This window comes from Trifolium pratense, linkage group LG7 (assembly GCF_020283565.1).
Source record: "Trifolium pratense cultivar HEN17-A07 linkage group LG7, ARS_RC_1.1, whole genome shotgun sequence".
Classification (NCBI taxonomy): Eukaryota; Viridiplantae; Streptophyta; class Magnoliopsida; order Fabales; family Fabaceae; genus Trifolium; species Trifolium pratense.
The window spans coordinates 19,894,410-19,913,190 of NC_060065.1; the positions used below are offsets into that span (position 1 = coordinate 19,894,410).

General features: G+C 31.0%; 1 protein-coding gene across 1 annotated transcript; it reads left to right on the forward strand.

Annotated features, from left to right (window-relative positions):
• Positions 1–304: 304 nt before the first annotated feature.
• On the forward strand, positions 305–1,697 carry LOC123897853 (probable calcium-binding protein CML23). Its single transcript, XM_045948646.1, has one exon. The coding sequence runs from the start codon at positions 866–868 to the stop codon at positions 1,457–1,459; it is 594 nt and encodes a 197-aa protein (XP_045804602.1). The 5' UTR covers positions 305–865; the 3' UTR covers positions 1,460–1,697.
• Positions 1,698–18,781: the final 17,084 nt, after the last annotated feature.

Genomic DNA, 18,781 nt, shown 5'->3' on the forward strand with positions numbered 1-18,781 from the left:
AACTAAAAAAAAGGGACCATTCCCTTCTTTTTTTTTTTTTTTTTTCACGAACCATACAATTTCTCATTAAAATGTGTTTTTTAGTAGCCACTGCTGATGATAAGTACTAGTGTCTAAGCAAGATTTTGCCATAAGATATTAGTGATTTTTGTAAGTTGACTTTTTCACTCCCCACCAAACATGACCTTGATCAAACTCAAGTAATCAATCCCTTTAAAAATCTATCCTTATCTGCTCGCGTAAGTTATTTGATGATTAGAAAGAATTTCAATATCTGTGGGTAGATAGTATAGTGCAAGGTTTGTCTTAGAAAGTGCTCATCCTTTTGAAGAGAGTCTTGAAGATCCTCGTATAGCTTGGAATTATTACAAGGTGACAAAATGGGTTTGTCATATAGCTATTACACAACTCATATAGCCTTGTGTCAAAATACTAACAACCAACTTGAATCCTCAACAGTCTTTCAGCACACAGAATCCAACGGTTGAGAGATCAACATTCTCAAGTCTCAATCCTTGAATTAATCAATTGAAATAAGGTAGGGATAGATAATCACGGCTTAAATTTATTGAAACTATTTAATGAATTTAAATAGGACCGGAGAATTAATCGTTCTTGTGACTTTAAGGTGGAATTTCTAACAACCAATTTACTAAAAAAGGAAGGTTGAGAGTATTTTCTTTTCTTCCTTTTCTATAATTTTCACACACCTCTTTTAATAATATTTCCATACTTTCTTTTCCATTTTTATCCTTTTCAATTATTCTTATACTTTGTAATTGTATGCTTTCACTTTTGCTCTTATCATTTAATTTGCATAGCCAATTTTCTAATCACTCTTCTTATTCTCATTTCTCTCTCAATTATGTTTCAACATTTCACTTCTTGCTTTACCTTTCTTCATAACACCAAATTACTCTTCAACAAACCAAGAAAACCACGACCCAACAACCGATTTTCTTCCATTTCCGACATATCAATCTCTTCTTTTATTCACATGGAAGTATCCGGTCAATTTCGACAAGTTTTCAAGCTTATCGACACTAACGACGATGGAAAGATTTCAACCACAGAGCTTTGTGAAATGCTTTCATCTCTAGGATACAATAAGTACACAGCTGCTAAAGAATCTGAGAATATGATAAAAGCATTGGACTTCAATGGAGATGGATTTGTAGATATTGATGAGTTCATGTTTGTCATGAAAGAAGATAACTATGGTAAAGGAAAAGAACATGATCATGATGAGTACTTAATGGATGCTTTTCTCGTGTTTGATAGTGATAAAAATGGATTAATATCACCAAAGGAATTGAGGAGTGTTTTGGTTAATCTTGGATGTGATAATTGTAGTTTAAGGGAGTGTAAACGTATGATTAAAGGGGTTGATAGGAATGGTGATGGGTTTGTGGATTTTGAAGAATTTCGGTCTATGATGAACTTAAAAATTAGAGCATGAAAAATGAGGTTTTGTACTTTAATTTTTTTCTTCCCACTTAATTACTTCACTCATTAGTAGTAATGTGTGTCATAGTTTACCTTTCTGATTAAGTTGGTGGATTTGTTTAGTGGAGAATACTTGTAAATTTTGTCCAAATAGACTATTTTGTGCAATAAATTGTGATTCTAAAATGTGTAAGACATTTTTGCGTCAAAACATTTTTAATTTTTTATTGAAGCAAATGTGTAAGACGTTATCATTATAGTTTTTAGTTTTTATTCTTTGTAGAATTATTTGATACAATAGTTTGATTTTAGTATGTTACCTGTCCCAATGTTTGTTACTAGAAAGTTATGTGTTGAAATATTTTACATGCAAGTACGTTCTTTTGTTGTTTTTTTTTTATAAATTTTTTTTGCTAACCAGTTTAAAGATCAACTAATTCGAGAAAAATCAATCTTACCGTCCATTTACGGAGAGTGTCCATTTATGATAGTTCTCTTATTTTTTTTTATTTTTTTTGAATGATAGTTCTCTTGTTATCTTTATGTTTGTACTAGATAAATTAAAATAGCTTGTACAAGAAAAATTAATATAGTGACATGAACTTGGAGAAGGAAAAAGAAAGAGCAAAGTTAAAGTTTCTCCCTAATTTGTTAGCATCGATTTTTTTTTCTTTCATCTAACTCTTTTTAGAGAAAGTTAGATCCTAGAAACTTAGTAAGGACAAATCTTAAAACTCATAGAGATGACAAATTATTTACCACTCAATACCTAGTTAAGAATTACAAAGTAAAAAACGTATCTCAGTTTATGGGCACTGTTCATTTTTTGTCTATCTTTCAAAAAGGTATATTTTCACAATTTGGTGGCCTGTCTTGGTGCCTTGATAGAGCAAACATGAGTAATGATGAAAGGTACCATTCTTTTCACAATATGCCAAGAGAAACATGGGAGCTTAGTGAAGCCCTCAATTCTCAATGGCAAATGGCAAATTAAATTGGCATGTTGTTATCGTGGATTTATCTTCTTTGTTTTTTTTTTTTCTTTCTTTTTCATGTGGATTTGTCTTTTCTTTGTTTCATATGTTACGAATTGTTACTTGATAAAGTGGTAATTTACACTTGACTTGATAGTGAGGACCACGATTTGATCCTCCGCAACTGTGATCGGAAAAGTCTGAAATCAGAATTGATTCCGAATCAAATTAGGCGGTCAAGTAGACCGATACTGGTGGTGTAGAAAAAAATGGTTTCATATGTTGTTGATATATAGTTCTTCATATGATTCAAAATAGTGTAACATCATTTTTTATTTTTTTTTCAAACAATTTAAAGGCTATAAATTTCACTCTAAAGATAAATAATTGGAGTGTATAAATAATTGGAGTGTTTGGAGTTTGAACGCCAACTCCAACATATTTAATGCAATATTCTTACCAATTAAACTAAGTTCACGGAGACAACATCACTTCGATTTTAACAAAAACAAATTCCTCCACGTATTCTCAACACTTTTCGAAACACAGTTATCATTTTATTTTCAACCATATATCTCTAGTTAATTTAGTGACTATACACAAATATTACACCAATAGATAAAATTAATTTAGTAAAATTGTCATGTCTAATAATATCATTGTATTTTGTTAATCTGTATAAAAATATTAGGCCACACTCTTTTTAAAATTGTGTTAAAAAAAACCTTCATTCTCATTGCCAATATGCTTTTCTTGCCACGTGTCAATCATTTATAATTATACTATGTCTGAACCATAAATTAACTTGGAAAACTTTAATTAGTTTTTGAGATTTTTGAAAGGTAAACTAATCATACACGTATATTATATATTTGCCCTTGTTGAGAATTAAAAAACAATATTTTCATGGTAAAACATATCACTATATCATTATCAGCTTCAACAGATCGTTACGTACTGCAACCTTAGGCAGCATGGAACAGATCATGCCGTATTACATCTCATATACTTATCCTTTTAGACATTATTTTTGAATAATATTGGAATACACATTATTATTAGGCAATTTTCTAATACAACATGCAGTTTAAAAATTTAAGTATTGCTATCATAAAAAAAAATCAAATTATTGCTAAATGTTCAAATACTGTTTTTTCAAAAGCTGTTTCCGCCAACAATGATGGATGTTGGATGGATTACAGGTACATATCGTCAATATCAAGCGAATGCAAATTGCATCTGAGTTCACTTTCTATATAGCAAACTGTAGCTGAGTTCGTTTTCTAGAATGTGAACTCATTTTTTCATGTTGTTTTTCATTCTAGGGGATGGATACGTGGAGTTTGAGCTAAAAATATTGATACTCGATACTTACAGTGCGAAAAGTGCTCGCATCCTAGAAAGCGAGAGGGTTAGTTTGATTATTTCAGGGGGTGACTGAGGTTTTCTAGAGGGTGCGAAAAGTTGGATTCCTACATTTAACTATTCATCCTTACAAACTACTCAATATTCTTATTTTTTTTTCTAATGATACCAATTACAATAATTCGAACACGCTCTAAATGTTTTTCGGTAAACTAATGTTAGCCCCTCTCTCTCTCTCCCACTTTCTCTTTCCTTTTTTAAAAGAAAAAGCAGATATTAAATTTAAATAAAAGTCATCCCGAGTGTATAATGAAAAGTCTTTTGAGAAATAGAGTTTAAAGGAGTAAAATTGTATTTTAGTAAAGGGGGAGTTGGTAATAGCCATACATAAGAAACTGAAAAGTTCACTGATGTGCATAGTTAAAAAGATTTGAAAAGTTATATATATAACCGAGGTAGTTCATGAGTCAAACAAGTTGAACTATATATAATTTATGTTCAACTCATTTATTTACCGAACTTAATTTTTAACTCAAATTCAGCTCATTTGGTTCATAAACCAAGTTCACGAGTCAATTATCGAATCGAGCTTCGAACTATTCACGAGTAGGCTCGGGTTATTGTAAGCCTTAGTAGCAAGTTACTTTTCCAAAAACAACATTTCCATTCCCAGATTATGTGGTTTAGCAACGATTACACAACATCACCAAAAAAACATTATCAAAGTGTTTCGGTTTGTTAATTGTTTTAGTTCTGAAAAATCTACGTTTCAGCCATAGTTCAACCCTGTAGCAGCAGCGTGAAGAGAAAAAAAAGAAGATAAGTGTAGTATAGTAGCCCCTAAGATTTCTCAGATATATAATTCTAATAAACTCAAACAAAAGGGTCTTTGAAATAGAGAATCAATTGAAGTTGTGGTTGTTAGTGGTGAATGAATCTGTTTCAAATTGGGCCAAGGGCCCAATCACATGCTGAACTGGGTCACCGACCCATGAACAAGCAAAGCATACCATACTATGAACATGTCCAGCAGGGACACATGGACCGTCTGACAGAGTCACTCTTCCATCAGACAACATATGTCACAATCACGAGAGTAGAACAATATTCTAGGTCTTTACAACCCTAATTATTTCCTTATATAAAGTTTGCCAAAAGGTTACTTCATGTATGCAATATATAACTCTACATACCTCCCACTCTACGACATTTACTAACTTGATCGTCGGAGTGTGTCATGGTACCACCTACTCCTTTATAACATAGTTTAACAACCAACATCAACCAACTTTTGAAGACTTGCTATCTTCAGAGAAGTACAGTGGTGTTCTTCATCAACAACACTATTTAATTCTCCTATTTATATGGAACCTTTAAAAACTTTGAAGACAGCTTGGAACACTATACTACAACTTTTAAAGTTCACAAGCTCTCTGTAAAAACCTGTGAAATACAAACACTTAGATTGTATTCTTACAAACTTGTAATCTTAGAATATCTAAGTAATGTTGTAAACTCTGCGCTTAATTGTAAGCTTGTCACTCTTTAGAGTATCAAGTGTAAGCAAACCTAAAACAATCTTTGTAACTCTGATTGTAAAAGTCCTTAGTTGTAAGGCATTGAAAAGTCTCCTGGTCAGTAGTATCTTAAGCAAAGAAGTCGTAAGACCAGTAGTACCTTGAGCAAAGGAAGTATCTTGGTCAGTAGTTCCTTGAGCAAGGAAGTCTTAGGAACAATAGTATCCTCAACAGGGAGTCTTGGACTTGGTGTCTAAGTCATTGTAATCTTGGTGATTATAGTGTTAAGCCTTCTATTTTGAGAGGACCGGACGTAACCCTAGTTAACGGGTGAACCAATATAAATCTCTTTGTGTCTTTCTCTTTCTCTATACATTTAACTTGACTTTCATACTATCGTCTTTATCTTTGAAAGAAGCTTTTTTTTTTTTTTTAAAAAAAAAATACAATTCAAACTCCCTCCACTTTCTTATGTTTTGCTCATCTTCAATTGAGAGCGTTATGATAATCAATGAGAGATATTTTTGGGTCATCTTGGAAACATTATGACTAATTGAGATGTCTGTAACACAAATTGGACTTTTTCGCAGTGTCATAGTGGTAACATGACCCCATAAATGGAACATTGGCCCTGAAAAATGAAAACTCGACCATCAGAGGTAGGCCACTTCATTTTTAATCTTAGAGGGAGATGTAAATCGCATACACCAGTGTAATTTTTAATCTTATGACACTTGCCATGCATTTTCTTATTTATCAATTTTGATGTAATTTTTTCTTCTAATATTTTATGGTTGTTTGCTTTACATTGTAATAATAAACATGTCCCATTCTAATTTTGCTTTTAGTTGTAATTAAAATATTCCTATTTAAATCCAATTTGCAATTTCCTTTCATATTAATTTTAGGATTAAATGCAGTTTTACCCTTTTGTTTTGATTAAATCGGAATTTTACCCCCTTTGTTTTAAAATGCGGACTTTTACCCCCCTGTTATATAATTTTTTGGATTTTGTCCCCCTTTGTTTTTTCGACTGCGGTCATTGCGGTACCATTTTGGTGAATTATGGATCCAAATTGAATTCTTTGCAAAACTTTGAAGTTGAGACTCGAAAGTAGATTTTGTGCAGAATTTTGGTGGGGGTAAAATCCAAAAAATTATAAAATAAAGGGATAAAATTCCGATTTAATCAAAACAGATGAGACAAAACTGCATTTAAACCTTAATTTTTATTAATGTTTATTTGTACTAATAAACTCACTTATTTTTATTACTATTACACCTGACATGCCAACCTATCTTTTTATCACACGGGATGAACCAACTAATAGTGACGAATTTTCAAAATTTCATCTCATTCCATAAAAATAACGGGATAAACAAGCTCATCCAACATATCCAACCTATTTTACCATCCTACCCTTACCCTAACTGGTTGGCACTCTAGAATGAGAAACATACTCAGACCAATGCAGCCAAAATATTTGTTAATCTTCGCTATTTTTTCTGTTGATTAATCTTTAAATTTTGAAAATATGTGTATACTTATTTCTTTCAATGGGTTACTTTCATTGGGCCTACAACGTCAAAATTGTAACAAAGGGCCATGCATGGGCCCATTTTGAAAAGGTTTTTATCAATGATTGATATGGATTCTTCGAAGAAATTAAAAGAAAAATAATTAGCATGAATTTATATTTTTAATTGGACCGTAATATTATTCTCTCACTGTAAATTTTTTAAATTTATATCAAATCAAAACTACACTTAGACTATAACAAAAATAGTTATGGATCTGGATCTCTTCAATTTTTCATCATGTTTTCTTTCATTTTTCTTAATCTAATCCTTGGATTAAGAAAAATGAGAGAAAACATAAAGAAAAATTGGAGATGATCAAAATCCAATAAAAGTGCATCCATCAACTCAAACATGTATCAGTAACATCCCACATTAACCGTAACCTCCACTTATTAATCTTTTTAATTTGCATCAACTACGTACTTATTAATCTTTTAATATCATCGTCCTAGCGTTTTTTCATCGGAGGTAAAGCCTAACCTAAAAAATAAATTATATTAATTACTAATTTTTTATTATTTTAAATTCACGCGCACAACTAAGAAAATATAATTCGGTGCCATGTCACTTAAAATTTTTAACCTTGTAACGATCGCTTCTCCCGCACAACTACTAATACCCTGCATAAGCTAATATATTAGGACTTAGGAGTTCCACATCGAATATATAAAAACGCTCAATGTGGTACTTAAGCCATGTGGCTCTACCACTTATTGGACTAGTCTTTTGGGTTGAGCTCTCCTCATGTGCTTAAGTCCAAACAATCGGTACTTTCATTGAGAGCTGAGTCATGAAAAGGGCTAATCTATAGGCTAGACTGAGGTGCTCTACCAAATACTAATAGGTGAATAAAGCCGCCGAAAAGAAAAGAGCTACCATCGGACCAGTATCAATAGACTGAAAGCTGGACATCGACTCTTAAAGGGCATGACAATATTATGAATCTCACATCGAGTATATCAAAGTGTTTAATGTAATAGTATTCTATTAGATTAATATCTTTTGAATTGAGCTCTCCTCATCTATTTAAGTCGTAAATTACAACACAAACACATGTGTTGGAAGGAGTGATTGACGATTTGGAAATTTGCATTAAAAAAGCTTTTGGAAACTTGAACCATAGTGAGTAGTTGTTGATTTTTTTTTTTTTTGTGTGAATGCACTTAACTAAAGTACCTTTTTGTAATTCCACCAAGTATATAAATATTTTATTTGAAAGCCTAATGCATTGTGCACAAAAAATAATTCCCTTTTTAGTCAAATTTTTTTCCTCCTTTTTGTTTTTGATTATCTTAAGTTTTTCTTCTTTATATATATATATATACAAATGTTACATGAGACACATCTAAATCCTGACATGAGTGTTTTTATTTTTGTACAAGACAAAGACATGAGTTTATTTCGTACACTATTATTGTTAATAATATTATATTGTCTACAAATTAAAAATTCATAGTTTTACTTAGTTTAGGTTTCTTTGATAAGACAGCGAAAGACATGATCTTCCTCACAATCCAACATAAAATTAAAGAATATGAAAACTAATTTATTAAACATACTTTAATAGCAATGGTTTTTATAACTCTAGTGGAATCTACATCCTTTATTTAAGTAATAAATTACCTAAAGCAAATATGCTATATATATTGTGACACTTTCACTAGTATCTTAGACATTAATCAATTGAGTTGATTAGGTTCTACCAACAACCATTCTTACCAAGTAGTTTTTTTATTTTTATTTTTCACTATTAATATCCGGTCTATTGGACCGTCTAATCTGATTCGATGGTCAGTTATAACATCCAGTGGTTCCAGCCCCCACCTAATCACAGTTGCGGGGAATCGAACTTTGGTCCTCCTTACTAAGTTCAACGTCAATCACAACTAGACCAACTAACGATTGGTTACCAAGTAGAAATTTTTCAGAGAAAATAAAAATGAATTATTATATATATTGATTTAAAAAGAATCACACTTTTCATTGATAACTTAAACAACAATGTACTATTAAAGAACCTTCCCAATCACAAATCATGTTTCTAAGTTATCATTCTTTTTTAAGAGCATTTGTGAATTTTATAGGTACGTATTCTTTTATATATATCAAACACCAATGTTCAATAACAGCTTTATTTTAATATTTAATATTGTTTATTATAAGTTTCCTAAGCTCCAACAAAGTTCAATTTTATTACTATCAAACTTTTAAAATTTTCCCAAGAAGTCTCTAAACTATAATTGCATGCACTTCCAAATATGTTGGAACTGAATTCTTTATGTAACTCTTGTTATCCTTTTTAATTTCTCCCTAGATGGATAGGCCTATATATCAATATAATTAATAATGCATATCTAAATATAAAACTTTATTCAAAAATGATTTTTTTATCACCACTTCGTTATATGATCTTTGTATAAGATATGTATCCTTACAGAAGATTTATGTTCCACTTTTTGTGTCAAAAAATTATTATTTTTCTGATTTTGAGTTATTATTTGAATATATATCTATTTATGACACTTAATAGATGACATCAGAGTTGTCACATTTTTTAAATAAATTGTACATTTGTCAATAAATTTAGTGATGAAAAATTGGAGACAATTTCATTTTTTTCTTTATATATTTAATTGATAATTATATTTTTAATAATAGTAAGTTTAAATTAAAATTTTTTCATGAAACAAAAAAATATTATAAACAAGTGCGCAAGGTTAATCAAATTTATAAATACAAGAGTAATTAGTTTTCAGTATTATTATGGTTTTTTTTTTTCGTTGTATTACTAGTTTCTCCCTTGTATTTTGGTAGTTATTTTTTATGTTTCACTTTATCATTTAATTCTTTATTTGATCTTGAGTACTTCTTGTATTCTTTATACTCTTATCAAATCTTTATTTATATTTTAGTCATCCAAAAAAGAAATAAGAGAAGTAAAAACCATAGTATAATTGTACCAGAAAAAAATATAGTTTAAAACTAAGCCAACCGACCACTATTTTTTTTAGGTTTCATTTCACTTGTAATTTTTATATTTTATTATATTTATAAAATAATTTATCTATTTTAAAATCAAACTTCTTATAATTTTGGTTCCAAACCCGTATTTTTCACCTTAAAAATGGCGATATTTACCCAATAAATCACGACTTTTGGAGTCAAGTATAACCATTTTAAAGGTCATCGTAAAAGTGTACAAAAAAAAAGGTCATCGTAAATTAAAATTAAAATTAAAATTGCAACAAATATGATAATCTGAGACCAATAATTTCAATTTTAAATTAGAGAGATTATTTTTATGAGTGTATTAAAATTGGGACAAAAAGTACAACTTTATTTTTATTACAATTAAGTCTTTTTTTTTTTTTTTAAATAAGTATAAAACAACGACCATATAATACACCGTAATTGATTAGGTGTGATGATCATATGTATTAAAGTTTTATTGGGTTCTACATTGTCAGGATTCTTGGATTATTAAATGTCTATATGTGTTTTATCATCTCATCATTTGAGCTAATTTTTGGAAGTGAAATCTAATTTGCACATAACATGGTATCAAGGTCACGTTAAGGATGCTAATGTGGGTATTGGACCCAAAACTCATGCTAGTTTGGCGTGATAATGGGCATTGAAGTTGTATTTGGTCAGTTCCACATTTCTAAGGTTTTTGGGTTGTTGGAACACAAATACAACTTCAATATATTCAACCTCATGCCTAGCGTGGCTCCTGTGTCCAATCCTTACATTTTCATCTTAATCCGGATTTAATAATATGTCAAATTAAATACACTTGAATCTCACTCTCAAAAACTACTTCATCTGTTCCAATTTGATTGACACAGTTGACTGTTGTGCACTAGTCACATATGTTGCTTTGACCTTATTTTTTTACGAATAAACAAAAATAAATATTAGCATATAAGATGTTGTTTGATTCGTCTCGATGAGTATTTTCAAAATATCAAATTTTTATAATTTTTACTATTATATAATTAAAAATATTAATCTTCAAAGTTATACATCGGCATGCGTAAAACAGTCAACTGTGTCAATCAAATTGGAACGGAGGGAGTAACTAATAAGATGATTGTGTCCAAACACATATATGCATCTAATAGTCTAAGAAAACTTTAATCTTCACTCTCATGCATGTCTTGTATCTTGAGTCTAATTCCTATATTGTCATCTTATTAACCGATTTGATTCCATGTTAAATGTGCTTGGATGACAACTTAAGAATCAGATCTTGGAGGTGAGAGTGAATATTAACGTTATTTTCAATGTTCTCTTGGGTACCCTCCGAGCTAGCTTTTTTTTTCCGGTGAAATTTAAGTTTATTAAAATGGTATTAGAACGAGTAAAGGGTGACTATGTCACATTTGGACCCAAGACCTACACTAAGTGTGAAAGTCGATATTAAATCTGTTTGAGTCCAACATTATCAAATTTTTGAACCGTTAAATGTACATATATATGTTTGAACTTTCTTGTTTTTCGAAATGATTTTTAAGAGTGAGATCCAAACCATTTTTTTTTTACTAAAAATATTTATTCATTCATTCAAATTGAAAATACATCGATCATTACAAATTCAAGATTGCTAACAACTGAAAAAGATGAATCTACAAACAATCTTGCAGCACCTAGGTTAATAGCATACAACGACATCATGAAAGTGCCCTACAAATATGATAGAATAAAAGTAATCGAATCTTCATACTCCCGGATCTGCAACGTTGACGTCCAAGTCTTCATCAGATTTGTAATGAGTTGAGGTAGATATGTCAATTTGAATCAACAAACACCGTACAAAAATAAAAAACCAACAAACGCCGCACAAGACGACGATAAACACAACGCCGCACAAGACGACCACAAACAAAATGCCGCATAAGACGACCACAAACTTAAAAAACAAAAAAACAAAGAAACAAATCTATGTGAATAATCACTTATTTAAATGAAAAGAAAAAACAATTTAAAGGGGTGACTTTGGATAAAAGTTGATCCTAAAACCACCCCCTTTTTGGTGGATGAACAAAAGAAAAAACTAAGGTCGATCGGGAAGGGGTGGCGGCTTTATTCAAACCATTTAACTTGTCTAATTTTCGGCTAAGTCTATTAATTACTCTTCAACATTCACCAACCAAAATGTAAACAATGACTACAAGATTAATTCAATTAATTATTAAATGCGAAGCTTTGATCTACATTATGGCTCATTGATAATGTTGACCCAACAATAAATGTGACCTCAATATGTCTAGGTAACTCAATGTATTCAAAGTAATAAACAATGGGAACAATTTAATTAAGATTGACACAAAGGACAATTGCATCCACCAATCAAATATAAGAAAAATCGTTGACATTATTCAACCAATTACATTTGATTGCAAAATGTCACTTGAAAAGAGGATGAAGAGAGCTAACCTAGCATAATATGCATAGATGACAAGAAAGGTTCCAAATCCATCATAATCCATCACATGAACACATCAAGTTTGGTCGGCTAAATAGTTGTTAAAATAATTGGAATGCTCAATTGGATTTGAATTAAATTAATTAATTAAGATTAGTGTGAAACCTTTGTATTGGCTTTCCATAGAGGACAAGAGATGTGTGAGCAACAATCTCAACCCACTTTGAGTGAAAAGCGGCTTGTGGAAGAGTGAGAACATGCATCATCGTGCTACTAGGTTTTGATGCTATAGGTGTGCCCTTCACATGGAATTGATAGTTTAAAATTTTAATTTGTTTTTACTTTTGAAAGTGGTCCATACATTTTGGATTAGCTTTACTAATAATTGTTTAATTAAGACAACTAGATAGTGGGCTTCCATTTGTTTAGTTTAATTGAGTTGATAATTAAGATAAGCATCATTTTGTATATTATATTATATAGTTGTTGTACCATAGAACTATATGATGTTTCAAGGTTTTATCAATGAATATATTATATTGGAATAAGATTTTATGCTGTTACTATGTTCTGTTGTTACTGATTTCAGTCATCCGATCTAAAATTAGTGGTTGAGATTTTTTTAATCATAAAACTTTGTGAAATATTAGAATCATCCGATCTAAAATGAGTGGCTGAAATTTAATACTGCGCGAAACTTTGTGAAAAATGTACAACATTAAATCTAGATCTTAATACATTTCTTTCTAAAGGGATGACTATGTCTTTCTCGAGGACAACATATCATTCACTAAATTCAAAACACATACGTCAAAAAACACACACAAGCCACAAAAGGTTTGTTTTTAGGATAATCCGTGAACTAGACGTTCTTTGAACTTGTTTAATTTGTGATAAGACTTAATTAGGGGAGCCTTGAATTTTAGCTTGAGGTCAATGGTTGAAGCAAAATTCTCATGTGAATTATCAGAAAAAAAATGCTTACATTACGAGAAATATAATATTTTTGGTGGACGACAAATACAATGATAGACTCTCTTAAACAAAACCTATAAAAAAAAAGTTATGGTTTTTTTTTTTTTTTGGTGATATAAAAAGTTATGGAATTTTAAGCTAAGATTTATGAAAGAACAAGATAATCTATCTAAGATTTAAAACATAATTTTTTCTCTTTTCATTGATTAGGTTATAAATATGTGTCAAAGACATTACATATATATACTACTAATAATAGGATATATAAAAGGATCTAAAAATCCAACTAAACTACCAAATAAATAAAAACTAAACTAACATTAATATAAACACTAACAATATAAAACTACATCTAATTTAAGCATCTAAACTATTTAACAACCTCTAATCTCATACTCTATCATACAAGTGAGAATGTCTAATATGACCCGGTTCGAAGGCGGACCTACTATTTTTAATTAATTTTAATAAAATATTTTTGGTGAAATTTTAATAAAATATTATTATCAAAAAATTAAATTTAACTTTTACAAAACATAGTAAATGTTCACTTCTAAATATAGTAAATATTATTAATAATTTTGCAACAAAAAGTACAAAGATGTAGATATTTGCAACAAAAAATTATTAATAAATTATTTGGTATAAATTCATCCGTTATAAATTAAAGATTCTAACCGTATCAATGTAAAATTTAAAAAATCTTTGAATGCATTTGGCCTAAATTACTTTAATAACTCTCAATTATTTTTTAGCTAATAGAGTCTATGTTACTCTTTAGTTGTAGCTTGTGATATTGAGTTACTTTTTTGTGGTTACTGATGACAGCTAATTATATGCTGTTTTTAGTAGTAGATTAGTGTAGTTTTTATAGTAATTGAAGACCAAAAGCAAGCAAATATCGGGAAAAGTGAAGACCCAAGGACCAGAAGCAAGAAAAGTGGAAAAAACAGCTAAAAAAGGCAAAAATGTAATAAAGCAGCGCACCATCGTACCCACGATGAGTCTCAGCGTGGCGCGATGAGAAGGCGGATAAAATTTAAGAAAATCTACTGAAAATCTTTACCATCGTGGCACGATGGCTTGTCATCGTGGCACGATGATGACTTGAAAAATACACAGAAAATCCTGATCAAATCTTCCATCGCACCACGATAGGATCCATCGTGGCCACGATGAGGCAAAATTACACGCCATCGTGGCCACGATGGGTGCGATGGATGCGCAGAAAAAGCCCAAATCCAGCTGTAAAACTATAAATAGAACTATCCTCCTTCACAATTATTCATTCATAAATATTGAGACTTGTTCAATATTCACTCTAGAGTAGGAGAACTCTAATGAGGAGGCAAGAAGGTCAAGGAACTCCAAGGCCAATAAGGTTCTTTTCTTTCTGTCTTTGTAATTTATTTTTCCTAAGTTAGGTGGAGTCGAGAAACTACCTTACGAATGAAGGACAACATACTAGGGCCTATATGAGACCATTAAATTCAGTATCTACCGTCTTAGTATAGGATTGGAAAGTACGTTAATTTCTACCTTACAGAGTATGCCTGTGGGTAGGTGACTAGTTTTAGGCACACGTGACAACTTATAATTTAGGGGTCCCCAGAGTGATGAGACCAAAGTTTAAACGAAAAAGTGGAGCTCTGAATCATGATGTCTAATTAAAGTAAGGGTAACCTTTAACTAGGCTCTGTAAAAGCTTGTAATAGAAATAAGAACAAATATTGCTTCAAACCTATTTTCAACAGTCTAAATCCTTATAGAGGGAAATAATTGAGCAGCCAAGCAAGGGTAAGGGAGGGATCCGACCACACTTAACCACCCTATTGTGTGGTCACACACACCTTTTATTTTCCGCAATTTACTTTTTGCACCTTTATTTTCTTGCATTTACTAAAGTACCCGCAAAGATACCTTTTTAAACAAACAAAGCGAATGCAACTATCCATATTCTTAAGCGAAACTAGTAACATTGACACAACCCCTGTGAAGAACGATAAACTTACTAATTTATTACTTGGTAGAGATTATGTGCACTTGCAGAACCACCGTTAGTTACAAAAATTTTCTCACACAAACATGTTTAATAAATTGTAGAAAGAAAAAATAATTAAATAATATGTATTTCTAAAATAATTAAATAATATATTTTTATGTGAGTGTGATTAAATAGAGTGAGAAAATATTTGTCACCTTATAAATATTTTTGTGTGATATTTTCTGATGACACATGATGTAATAATACATGAAGCTGGAAATCAATGAATTGATCTCTAGCTTTAAACGGCTTGGCGTGAAAGCCTAAGAAATGGGAGATCCTTCATCAATTAGTTTTCTTTTCGAAAAAGCCATCATCTTAAATATTTTTTTAACGGTAAATATATATAATATACAAATATAAAAACAAGAAAAGTATGAGAGAAAATTAATAAATAAAGGAAGTATATCAAAAGTATATTCCACCAGAACTCAACAATTTCAAAAAAAAAAAAAAAAACTACAAGAAAAAAAAAGGCATGCCTCCAACTAAAAAGAATCCCTAATATATGTATGTATAGTGGTACTTATACAAAAGAATAACTTTGTGAGCCGGATATCATTACAATAAATCTATTTTTTTTTTATAAAAAAATTTGATGAAATATCTATCACATCATGATCACTCACCGTAAATATGGGATTGAGAAACAAAATAACTGAGTACAAGTGTCCTCATTACTCGTTCCACTTTCATCTTTTAAAATCGGTAAAAATTCAAACTCAAATCCAAGCATTTGAATTTTTTATGTAAAAATAGGAGTGGATTCGAGCTAATGGATACTCACATGTGAGTTTTCTCCATACAACTACAAGTTATGCTGCCATGAATTCTCACAACTTACAAATAATATGAAGTTTTTTTATGTGTCAAGCTAAACAGTGTTTCTGGAGCACTATATTAAAAAAAATCAAAGATAAAATGAATATTGAAAAGATAATTTTTATATTTTTAAAATATTATGCACAAATTCTAAAATGAAATTTTCTTATCAATATATTTAACTAATGTTCAAAATGCACTATTTACCATTTCCTTCTTTTATTTGTTCCGGACTATCCAAATGTTCATTACACCAAAGGCCCAAACAGTACTCATTGGGATCAAAGACAGCTCATCATAGTACATGAGTAGTCCTTGTATAGTACTATTCCTTATTCGACTCACATAGTGAAATCGTTATGCATATCCATGCATATTTGTGCCTAGAAATATCCATACCTGAATTTGTTAGTTAAGTGTGGTTAGGCAGTTAGCAATTACCTTGTGCAGTTACTTGTGCTACAAGTAATGCCTATAAATAAATGTTATAATTACTTGCTTCATCACAAATGAAATAGATTGCAACAAAATCTCTATCTTCTTCCTTATCTTTGCTTTTCATAAGTCTAGTGTGTGTGAGGAAGAGTCATTATTGTGATAGGTTCAAACCACACTTATTGCAGAAATTGAGAGCAAAGCTCATGCTGCGCCTACACATTCAAGGTACACATAATTTACCAATTTATTATACGTATTTTTCTTGAATAATATATATACTAACTTGAACATTAATGTTGCTTGAGGTGGTGCAACATTCATCTCACCAGTAGAGCTAAGCATTATTTATAATTAATTTTGTCACGGGTGATCGTAATTTGGGTTAAGACAAACTTTATATAAATAGGCCCGGGTCAATATATAATTGAATGTCAAACCTTATTATATTAGACTAGTATATCATAAATTATTGTTATACTCGATACTTGCCGTTTTTGGAGTTTTTAATGATCAGGTAAATTATATGCCTATTTCCTATTAAGATTTTTTTTTTATTGTATTCATAAGGGGCTAAGCCCAAAAAAAAAATTTACAAGGAAATCAATCTAGGGTTAGTAAATCTCAGCAGTACAAAGTTCACTAATATGAGATGGACAACTATCATAGAACACAATCTCATTAAGTAATGAACAACCAAGGTTAGCCAATGCGTTTGCACACTTGTTTGCTTCCCTATAGGTATGCGAAACTTCAACTTCCCAGTTCATATCCCATAATCACCATATTTGCTTTACCAAAGCTACTCTCATATGTCTGTTCTTCACCACCAGAACCACAACCTCGGAAACAATATTTAATTCCACCTTCACGAGTCCCATACGGTGCACATACCGTAAACCTTCGCGAACTCCCCAAAGCTCTGCCACAAAAGCGCTACACAAACCAACTCTTTTTGCGATTTATATGATATCATATTTAAACTTTCTTTACCTTTAAGGTGTATTTGGATTTTGTAAAAAAAAATTGTATTTGGATCGACTTTTTATGAGTTTATGCAAAATAATTTACTCCTTCCGTTTTAAAATATAAAGGAAAATTAGTCAAAGAAAGTTGATGTATTTGGTTAAAAATTTAGACTAAATACATCAACTTTGTTTGACCAATTTTTTCCTATTTCGGGACCGAGGGAGTATATAAATAAATAAGTTTTTAAGTATTATTTATAAGTTTGTTAAAGTATTTTATGAAATAATAGTTTATGAAGATAAAATTTCTACTAGCGAGAACTTATGAATTAACATAATAACTAATTTATTTATGATGGATAATTTTCGCAAGTGAACGAAAATACCACGTAGTAATAAAAATATCGATCCACAGGGATTGTGTGATTAAACGAGTCTAACAATGTTCATAAACATCATGCAATAATAAAACATAATTTGGGGGTTTGATTGAGTGATTAATTGGTAGAAAAACGTGCTTTGTGATAAGAGGAAAAGCGAGGTAGAATCATCGGAATCACCTAGTCTATAGCTAAATCACATGCAATCTACCGTATCATACGAATTTACTCAAGTGTTCACAACTGGATCAACAAATTAGTGAATCGCAATCTCTTGTCAAAATCCACTCTATTCTTTGTCGATACTCCCCCGATCTCTCGGGCGGAAGCTACCTACAACAAATGATATGAAAGCGCGTCGATCGTTCGCTACACTCTATGTTTCAATCTCTCGACCGGAAACACTCGAGTGCTCAATGCAATCCAGTTCAGACATTAAATCAATATTCTCATACGTGACTTAACTCAAAATCATTACAACACTAATGAAGGATCATAAAGCATTAAGAGACGAATTGCATTAAGTAAACACTGTAACAGAGTAAATCCTTACAATTAAGCAGATTACATAAGATTCATCTACATCCTAGGCTATCCTAGATCCTACCTCCACAAGGAGTTTAGCTCCTCATGTTACTTCGATCGCGTCCTAGCTTCAACTTCATGGCTTGAGAATCCATGCTATTGAGGAGCTTGAAGCTATCCTATGAAGGTCTGGATCCAACTCTGAAAGCTTCCAAAACCAGAGAGTAGATGAATGTAGCAGATTTTCCAACCCCTTTCACAGAAAATGCAGAAACCTTATATAATAATCGCAACCACGCCGCGCGTGGTTGCAATTTCTTC